We start from the raw sequence: 10,117 nt of genomic DNA, 5'->3' as shown, positions 1-10,117 counted from the left end.
ACTTTCACTACTTTCACTACACTTTCACTTCACTTTCACTACACTTTCACTTCACTTTCACTTCACTTTCCCTACACTTTCCCTACACTTTCACTACTCTTTCCCTACACTTTCCCTACACTTTCACTTCACTTTCCCTACACTTTCACTACACTTTCCCTACACTTTCACTACACTTTCATCTATCAGACATGATTGTTTCAAGCGTAGGCTAGACATGTGTGTGAATGTGTTTGATTGGCTATTAACGAGACCTGCTTCTTATAGGGTGTACTCACCTAATTGTGTGACTGTGTGTAGGTGTATCTGTCGGTGCGATTGTGTTCATCTATGTGTGGTAGCAAAGCTCAAGCTCTTGGACCCCCGCCATTGAACGATTAGAGGTAATTAAACCCGATATCACTAGACTGTAATAACAAGTTATTTAGCATATAAAACCATGACGAAGGTTAGGTTAGGTTAGGTCAGGTTAGGTTAGGTCAGGTTAGGTTAGGTCAGGTTAGGTTAGGTTAGGTTAGGTCAGGTTAGGTCAGGTTAGGTTAGGTCAGGTTAGGTTAGGTCAGGTTAGGTTAGGTCAGGTCAGGTTAGGTTAGGTTAGGTCAGGTTAGGTCAGGTTAGGTTAGGTCAGGTTAGGTCAGGTTAGGTCAGGTTAGGTTAGGTCAGGTCAGGTTAGGTTAGGTTAGGTCAGGTCAGGTTAGGTTCCCTCATCTCTTTCCTCTTGGCTCTCCTCTTCCCTCTCTCATTCCCCCTACCTTCTCACCTTTCCCGTTTTCTTTTCCGTTCGCGTTCGGAGTTTTGGCGCGTCTTAAAACAAACGTCTGGTTAATGAGGCTAAATTTATATCTTGCCAACTTTTAACTCAGAAACTTGTTAAAGCATTTATTTATTTTTTTTACCGTGTTCATGTCTTCAAGTTTTAAGTCATTAAATGTTGGAAAAATATGGTATTTAATATTTTCTTTAGGCAGAAACGACCTCTCTCGCTCTCTCCATATATATATATATATATATATATATATATATATATATATATATAAAATGTATGTCGTACCTAGTAGCCAGAACGCACTTTTCAGCCTACTATGCAAGGCCCGATTTGCCTAATAAGCCAAGTTTTCCTGAATTAATATATTTTCTATAATTTTTTTCTTATGAAATGATAAAGCTACCCATTTCATTATGTATGAGGTCAATTTTTATTTATTGGAGTTAAAATTAACATAGATATATGACCGAACCTAACCAACCCTACCTAACCTAACCTAACCTAACCTAACTTCAGTCTGGTGTTGACAAAGGCTTTGACAAGCCGAAACGTTCACCTCATTTCATATTTCTCTGTGGATTTTCCGCATAAAATGATCAGTGTTTTGTGATCGTCAATTGCATATATATATATATATATATATATATATATATATATATATATATATATATATATATATATATATATATATATATATATATATATATATGATTACGTATCTCTAGACTATAATATAAGATATAAGCCAAACCTGTATGCATATACTCTGGCTTCCTGTCCCCTCGATACAATGAGTTATTATTCTAAACACACACGCACTCACACACCCGACGCACGCACTCACTAACCCGACACACACACTCACACACCCGACACACACTCACACACCCGACGCACTCACACACACTCAAACGCGGCAAAAAAAAAAACACGACCACGTATCCCCTATTTTCCGATATTTTGGCGGGAAAATAAACAAACCATAACATGGTCTTTCCCGCTAATTTTGGGACTATTTTCTTATCAAATTCGAACAACGACCAATTTTACTCCCAGTCTTCGGAGGCAATTGACAGCTAACAGCCACTTAAGCTAAGATGGCGGCCCAAGTGTTCTGAGTCGCTAACACGGCTGTGGACTCGCCCTCGTGTTAGCTACAGGGGTTCGAAACCCAGCCGCCTTAAGGGTGAATGGGATTTCAATACATTGGTCCACACACACACACACACACACACACACACACACACACACACACACACACACACACACACACACACACACACACACACACACACAGCCAGTTCTCTGTTTATACTCTTTTTAGAGCAATAGAGCCCCCTCAGGAGGCTCTATTATCCTCCCGTCTTCTGTTAAGGGGCTCTATTACCCTCCCGTTCACTGTCAAGGGGGCTCTATTATCCCCCCGTCCACTGTCAAGGAGGCTCTATTACCCCCGTCCACTGTCAAGGGGGCTCTATTACCCCCGTCCACTGTCAAGGGGGCTCTATTACCCCCGTCCACTGTCAAGGGATCCCATCCTCTCTGTCCCAGTTCTCTGTAATGGATTTTCTATTAGGCTTATGCATCCAGGGCGGAGGGGCGGGCTTCTCTTTGAGGTGAGGGAGGGGGGGGGGAGGGGGTCTGGGGGGCGTGGGGGGGGGGGGAGGGGGTCTGGGGGGCGTGGGGGGGGGGGAGGGGGTCTGGGGGGCGTGGGGGGGGGGGAGGGGAATAAATGTTTAAGAATATTAAAAAATCACAATTACAATAATTTGGGGTCATCAGCATTAGCAACTTGGCACCAGTTCAAAGACTGATTCATCCTCTATATCTATATCTATATATCTATGATCTATAACCTCAAGATAAGACATCCTCGACACACAGAACATTAGTGGGAACACAAGGGGATACTCTACTATCATGGGGGGCAAGGGGGAACTGTCTCTCCTCCCTCTTGCTATCTATTTTTTGTTACCTGTGCTCACACCTGTGTAATTAAGGGGGAAGGTGGTTCTCCCCTAGCGCCTAGCTGTTAGTGCTGGGATGCACCCAGCGTGAACTCAAAGCCACAGATGTATCGAGACATGAACCTGTTTGGCAAGGTGGATAACTGCCAGCTTAGAACCCTACCTGTGTCCTTACACAGGTGTTACACAGGTGCATCACCTGTGCATCACCTGTCCAGGTCCCGGTTCGATACCCCACCTACCTTCCCCAATCCCAGAGTAGATGGGTATCGAACAATCGTAGGTGGGTATCGAACAGGTGTTACACAGGATCATACCTGGTGCATCACCTGTGCATCACCTGTCCAGGTCCCGGTTCGATACCCACCTACCTTCCCCAATCCCAGAGTAATTTACGCTCCTCCGGCATCATTACTGGCTGGCGTCAGCGCCTCTGAGATCATTCTCTCTTGCAGGGAAAAGTTACACTTAGCGTCGCTTGAGTTAAGGACCAATTTCAGAACTCCCTGTTTTTATCGGAGGCTGTGATGGTGTGCCGACCTATGTGTGGTGTGATCTTCGTGTCTCTTATGGTCGCTATTGCTTCCTACCTGTATGGGAGATTCGCCCATAGCGTCCCCTCCTTGAGTTCTTGCAGGGTTCGATCCCCCAATTGATCCAAGTTACTGGATTCAGTTCCATCGTTACTTCCGGATATCCCAACTACTTTGGATATCCTCCTGCTATCCCAATTACTTGGGATATCCTCCTGGTATCTTCAATAAGCCTTTTGCTGATTGTTGGGTGTGTAGTATACATGTATCGTAAGTAGTATTCATGTATGGTATGTATTCCTACAGTTGTATGCGTGTTGCTTTAATATTCTCGTACTTTATCTTGTTTTTATTGCAAGTTTAAGATCATTTCTTTAGTTCTACCTGCAGGTGAAGTAATAATATTCTTATTAATGATATTTTCATGTCTGGAGAGAGAGGGAGAGAGAGAGAGAGAGAGAGAGAGAGAGAGAGAGAGAGAGAGAGAGAGAGAGAGAGAGAGAGAGAGAGAGAGAGAGAGAGAGAGAGAGAGAGAGAGAGAGAGAGAGGGGAAAATGAGTGATAAATTTGATATCTAAAGTGAGGCCCAAGACAAAGTGTCACATGACCTTCCGTCCAGAAATCAGACCCGGGATCGCATGCTCCTTCTTTCAATTTCCTTCTAATTAGAAATTCTTTCCGTAGAAAGATCAGTCTTACTTAAACATTAAGAAAATAGAGAGGTTTCTTTTCATTCACTTACATCATCGGGGGCTCGAACTCAGTCCTGAAAACACTAGGCCTTAGCAGCCTTAAACAATGGACACATATACGGGCTATTCATGCCCGTGCCACCTCTTAACTGACCTATTCTTCAAATGTCAGTAGTTGTACTATTATGGACAATGTAATCAAGATCTCCCTTATAACCCAACAGCGGACGGCAGTTACAAAACCAGACGGTCAGCCACTATAACAACTTCGCACCTGATTGTGTCGTTAACGAGGAAATCACTCAAGGCAGGGAATGAATGGTCGTTAATCGCTTCACCTTTTGGACGAGTTCCAACGATAGTTGTCGACAAATTAAGACAATTAACCATATCTAACATTTGGCCCCAAATGGGTCCATTTTTCAACCTATATTTGCCAAATTTATTTTTATAGAGAGAGGGAGAGAAGAGAGAGAGAGAGAGAGAGAGAGAGAGAGAGAGAGAGAGAGAGAGAGAGAGAGAGAGAGAGAGAGAGAGAGAGAGAGGGAGAGAGAGAGAGAGGAGAGAGACAGATAGAGAGAAAGAAAGAGAGAGAGAGAGAGAGAGAGGAGAGAGGGAGAGAGAGAGAGAGAGAGAGAGAGAGAGAGAGAGAGAGAGAGAGAGAGAGAGAGAGAGAGAGAGAGAGAGAGAGAGAGAGAGACAGATAGAGAGAAAGAAGAGAGAGAGAGAGAGAGAGAGAGAGAGAGAGAGAGAGAGAGAGAGACAGATAGAGAGAAGAGAGAGAGAGAGAGAGAGAGAGAGAGAGAGAGAGAGACAGAGACAGAAAAACAATGTAAACAGAAAGATGGGGAAAGATATAGTGAAGAATGAAAAAAGATAAAGAAGAGAGGAGAAGAATAAAGAGAGATAAATAAGAGAGAGAGAGAATAAAGGTAAGAGCCATCCTGTGCTTCTGACTCCTCCTTGGCAACTGATAAGGAAGCATTAAGTTTGATCACGAAGGATGCAGACAGTGGAAAAAGAGGTTAAAAGGAGGAGAAGAAAGAGGAGAGAACGGAATTGGACAAGGGAGAGGAAGAGTTAGAATCAGAGAAAGAAAGACAATGAGTCAGCCTCTTAACCCAAAAACCCTAAACCCCATAAATCAGAGCTGAAGAAAAGATCTAATTCTAATTTCTGCTTTATTTAAACATATTTGTTTTATAATTCGATAAGCTTAGTAATTTGTTTTTCTATGTGCTTTAATCTCTATAAAGCTTTTTCTTTTCGTATTTTAAACATTTTGCAACCTTGCTAATAAGTGTTAATATATTTTGCAACCTTGCTAATAAGTGTTAATATATTTTGCAACCTTGCGGAAAAAATAGTTAAATTTTTTCTCTTTTTTTGTAAACTTATGGACAAGAGCTAATTTTTTTTAATCCTGCCTAGCGTACATCCTAAAATAAAGGGATTTTTAATAAATTCAAAATTTTTAGACTATAAATTTCAAGATAATTTTGCAGATTTGACATTATCCAGGTTTGACATTTTTACAGATTTGACATTTTTGTCATATAAGAATCGTTTTATATATCTGATACAATTCAAGATGGCATTTTTCCCAGCTTATATATGTTATGATATTAGTTATATATATATATATATATATATATATATATATATATATATATATATATATATATATATATATATATATAAATATATAAATATATATATATATATATATATATATATATATATATATATATAAATATATAAATATATATATATATATATATATATATATATATATATATATATATATATATATATATATATATATATATATATATATATATATATAATATATATATTACCTGACACCATTCCAGTCAGAGAAGACACTATAGTTGACAGTATAACGAGAGGCTGAACCCAAGAGCTGAAGCACAACCAAGCCCCCCTATAGGCAAATACAACAGTTCAAGTCCCTCACCCAGCTCCACAATTGTCGACTCAGTATTAACATCCATTAATTATTCATACCATTATACAAACTCGTATTTTATAAACCAGGAGAAAAACCCAGTGGTTTGTTTTATGGCTGCGGTGTTTAATAAGTCATTTTTAAACCAACAGTTTTGGCCCGACAGCAAATTTACTGGCGGTTTGTTGAACAAATTTTAGAATATTTTATTGTTTTGTTGACGTGGTTTGGAGCTGAGATGATGATGTGGGTGGTTGCTGGATTGGTCGTTAGAGGCTGTGGTTAGGTAGTTTGTGTGTAGGTGTGTCTCGTGTGTGTGTGTGTGTGTGTGTGTGTGTGTGTGTGTGTGTGTGTGTGTGTGTCTCGTGTGTGTGTGTGTGTGTGTGTGTGTGTGTGTGTGTGTGTGTGTGTGTGTGTGTGTGCGTGTGTCTCTCTCTCTCTCTCTCTCTCTCTCTCTCTCTCTCTCTCTCTCTCTCTCTTTCTCTTTCTCTCTCTCTCTCTCTCTCTCCACAATTGTCTATCTCCCAGGTACCAATTTACCACCAGGTGAACTTCAGCTGTTACTGGTTTTTTGACCTCCAGATGAGAGGTCAATATACATGAGTATGATCCATACAGACATCCCAGTATGATCCATACAGACATCCCAGTATGATCCATACAGACATCCCAGTATGATCCATACAGACATCCCAGTATGATCCATACAGACATCCCAGTATGATCCATACAGACATCCCAGTATGATCCATACAGACATCCCAGTATGATCCATACAGACATCCCAGTATGATCCATACAGACATCCCAGTATGATCCATACAGTCATCCCAGTATGATCCATACAGACATCCCAGTATGATCCATACAGACATCCCAGTATGATCCATACAGACATCCCAGTATGATCCATACAGACATCCCAGTATGATCCATACAGACATCCCAGTATGATCCATACAGACATCCCAGTATGATCCATACAGACATCCCAGTATGATCCATACAGTCATCCCAGTATGATCCATACAGACATCCCAGTATGATCCATACATACATCCCAGTATGATCCATACAGATATCCCAGTATGATCCATACAGACATCCCAGTATGATCCATACAGATATCCCAGTATGATCCATACAGACATCCCAGTATGATCCATACAGACATCCCAGTATGATCCATACAGACATCCCAGTATGATCCATACAGACATCCCAGTATGATCCATACAGTCATCCCAGTATGATCCATACAGACATCCCAGTATGATCCATACATACATCCCAGTATGATCCATACAGATATCCCAGTATGATCCATACAGACATCCCAGTATGATCCATACAGATATCCCAGTATGATCCATACAGACATCCCAGTATGATCCATACAGACATCCCAGTATGATCCATACAGACATCCCAGTATGATCCATACAGACATCCCAGTATGATCCATACAGACATCCCAGTATGATCCATACAGACATCCCAGTATGATCCATACAGACATCCCAGTATGATCCATACAGACATCCCAGTATGATCCATACACACATTTGGCAGAGCAAAATTTTCTAATGTCACCTGATGGGAAATCCATACTTTATTGACAGGTGAGACTGAGCAATTATCCGATTTTCCCAAATTATAAAAAGATGAGGTGAACAATTATCGCGGTCTGAGTACCTGTGATAGAGGGCCGGAGAATGAGTAGCGAGAGTGGAAATTGTGGAAGAAAATGGGTTGTGAGAGCAAATGGGAATGTACTTCATGCTATAAGTATAGGGATCTGAATCTTTAGTGACAGAACTTCTTCAAGGATTTGGGTTCTAGGCTCTTCGAAACAATAGGGAGACTCAAAAGCAGCTAGCTAACTTTTAGGACCTTAGTGATGCACTTAATATAGTACATTCCTGATGTGTTCTTTGTGTTATATATATATATGTATATATATATGTATATATATATATATATATATATATATATATATATATATATATATATATATATATATATATATATAATATAACACAATCAGTAGCAGTAAATAGGTACCTGGGATGTTAGTCAGCTGTCACGGGCTGCTTCCTGGGGGTGGAGGCCTGGTCGAGGACCGGGCCGCGGGGACACTAAAAGCCCCGAAATCATCTCAAGATAGCCTCAAGAATCATTATAATATTATATATATTTTGCATTACTTAACTGGAGTTTTAATTTTCAAAACTTTGACTGTTAATTTTAATGAAACTAAAGGAGAAATAATAATCCAATTTAGGGGGTGTAAAGGTTCATCTAAAAATATAATTCACATGCAAATTGTTGTCTGAATGAAATACTAAATTGAAATGCAAAAAGGTTTTCGTGGAAAGAATCGAAATTGTCAGTCAATTTTAAATAAAAAGCTCAAATTTATAACGGAATTAAATATAAAATTGCGAGAGTAGTTGAATGTAGTTTAGAGAGAATGTATGTAGAGGGGGGTAAAGTTTGTCTCTGTCTGTGTTTAAAGGTCAGGGGGGGTTGGGTATTTAAAGGTCAGGGGGGGTTGGGTATTTAAAGATCAGGGGGGTTGGGTATTTAATTGATAGGGTGGTTGGCTATTTAAAGGTCTGGGGGGTTGGGTATTTAATTGATAGGGTGGTTGGCTATTTAAAGGTCAGGGGGGTTGGGTATTTAAAGGTCAGGGGGGTTGGCTATTTAAAGGTCAGGGGGGTTGGCTATTTAAAGGTCAGGGGGGTTGGGTATTTAAAGGTCAGGGGGGTTGGGTATTTAAAGGTCAGGGGGGTTGGATATTTAAAGGTCAGGGGGGTTGGGTATTTAAAGGTCAGGGGTGGGTGGGTATTTAAAGGTCAGGGTGGTTGGCTATTTAAAGGCCGGTGTGATTGGCTATTTAAATGCCAGGGTGGTTGGCTATTTAAACAATAGGGTGGTTGGCTATTTAAAGGTCAGGGTGGTTGGCTATTTAAAGACCAGGGTGGTTGGCTGTTTAAAGACCAGGGTGGTTGGCTATTTAAAGGCCATGGTGGTTGGCTATTTAAAGACCAGGGTGGTTGGCTGTTTAAAGGCCATGTGTGGCTAGTTATTTAAAGACCAGGGGTGGTTGGCTATTTAAATGCCAGGGTGATTGGCTATTTAAATGCCTCGATGGTTGATTTTTTACATGATTGGATGGCTTTCAATAGTTTGTGTGGTGTTCGCTGACTTTTGTTAAATTATCAACATGGGCAATGAATTAAAAAAATCTACTTTTATATTGCAACTCAAAATCTACCATGACGACACATAATCTACCTGGAGGTAGCTAATTATCTACCTGGATGCAACTAATAATCTACCTGAAGAACGCGACAAATAAACTAATTACCTTTTCTTAATTAGCTACGACGACTACTTGATTAATTACCTACCTGAACGACTCAACTAATTACTCTCTACCTAGTTTAATGAAAGACCCAACAACCACAAATTGGTTAATTATCGAAGCGGAAGTTACAGCTTAACTCCTTCTCAAGTTCATTGTCTAAGAAAAGTCTACTTCTTTGGCTGTGTTCATTGTATTCTTTGATTCCTTTAAAGGTTTTCAGAAAGGCCCTATTTTATTGACAATGTATTAATGGGGGATTGTATTTTATTCTGTTGATTTGGGAAAGGTTTTCAAACTTGGATAATGTTTTTTTTTTCTCTTCCTCTCTCTCTCTCTGTCTGGCTCTCTTTCTCTCTCTCTCTCTCTCTGTCTGGCTCTCTTTCTCTCTCTCTCTCTCTCTGTCTGGCTCTCTTTCTCTGTCTCTCTCTCTCTGTCTGGCTCTCTTTCTCTCTCTCTCTCTCTCTCTGTCTGGCTCTCTTTCTCTCTCTCTCTCTCTCTGTCTGGCTCTCTTTCTCTCTCTCTCTCTCTCTGTCTGGCTCTCTTTCTCTCTCTCTCTCTCTCTCTCTGTCTGGCTCTCTTTCTCTGTCTCTCTCTCTCTGTCTGGCTCTCTTTCTCTCTCTCTCTCTCTCTGTCTGGCTCTCTTTCTCTCTCTCTCTCTCTCTGTCTGGCTCTCTTTCTCTCTCTCTCTCTCTCTGTCTGGCTCTCTTTCTCTCTCTCTCTCTCTCTGTCTGGCTCTCTTTCTCTCTCTCTCTCTCTCTGTCTGGCTCTCTTTCTCTCTCTCTCTCTCTCTGTCTGGCTCTCTTTCTCTCTCTCTCTC

At 40.6% G+C, this 10,117-nt stretch overlaps 1 protein-coding gene across 1 annotated transcript in view; it reads right to left on the bottom strand.

The window, feature by feature from the left end:
* The window catches only part of LOC138351636 (uncharacterized), a 6,626-nt gene extending 3,484 nt beyond the window's left edge, over window positions 1-3,142 (bottom strand). Inside the window, exon 1 of the mRNA XM_069303639.1 lies at window positions 3,105-3,142. Within this exon, the coding sequence (XP_069159740.1) occupies window positions 3,105-3,142 (38 nt within the window). The remainder of the gene's footprint in view (window positions 1-3,104) is intronic.
* Between the last annotated feature and the right edge of the window lie 6,975 nt (window positions 3,143-10,117).

This window comes from Procambarus clarkii, chromosome 50 (genome assembly GCF_040958095.1).
Source record: "Procambarus clarkii isolate CNS0578487 chromosome 50, FALCON_Pclarkii_2.0, whole genome shotgun sequence".
NCBI classification, from domain to species: domain Eukaryota; kingdom Metazoa; phylum Arthropoda; class Malacostraca; order Decapoda; family Cambaridae; genus Procambarus; species Procambarus clarkii.
Note: the sequence above shows the minus strand (reverse complement) of the source record. Positions and strands in the feature narration are given on the sequence as shown.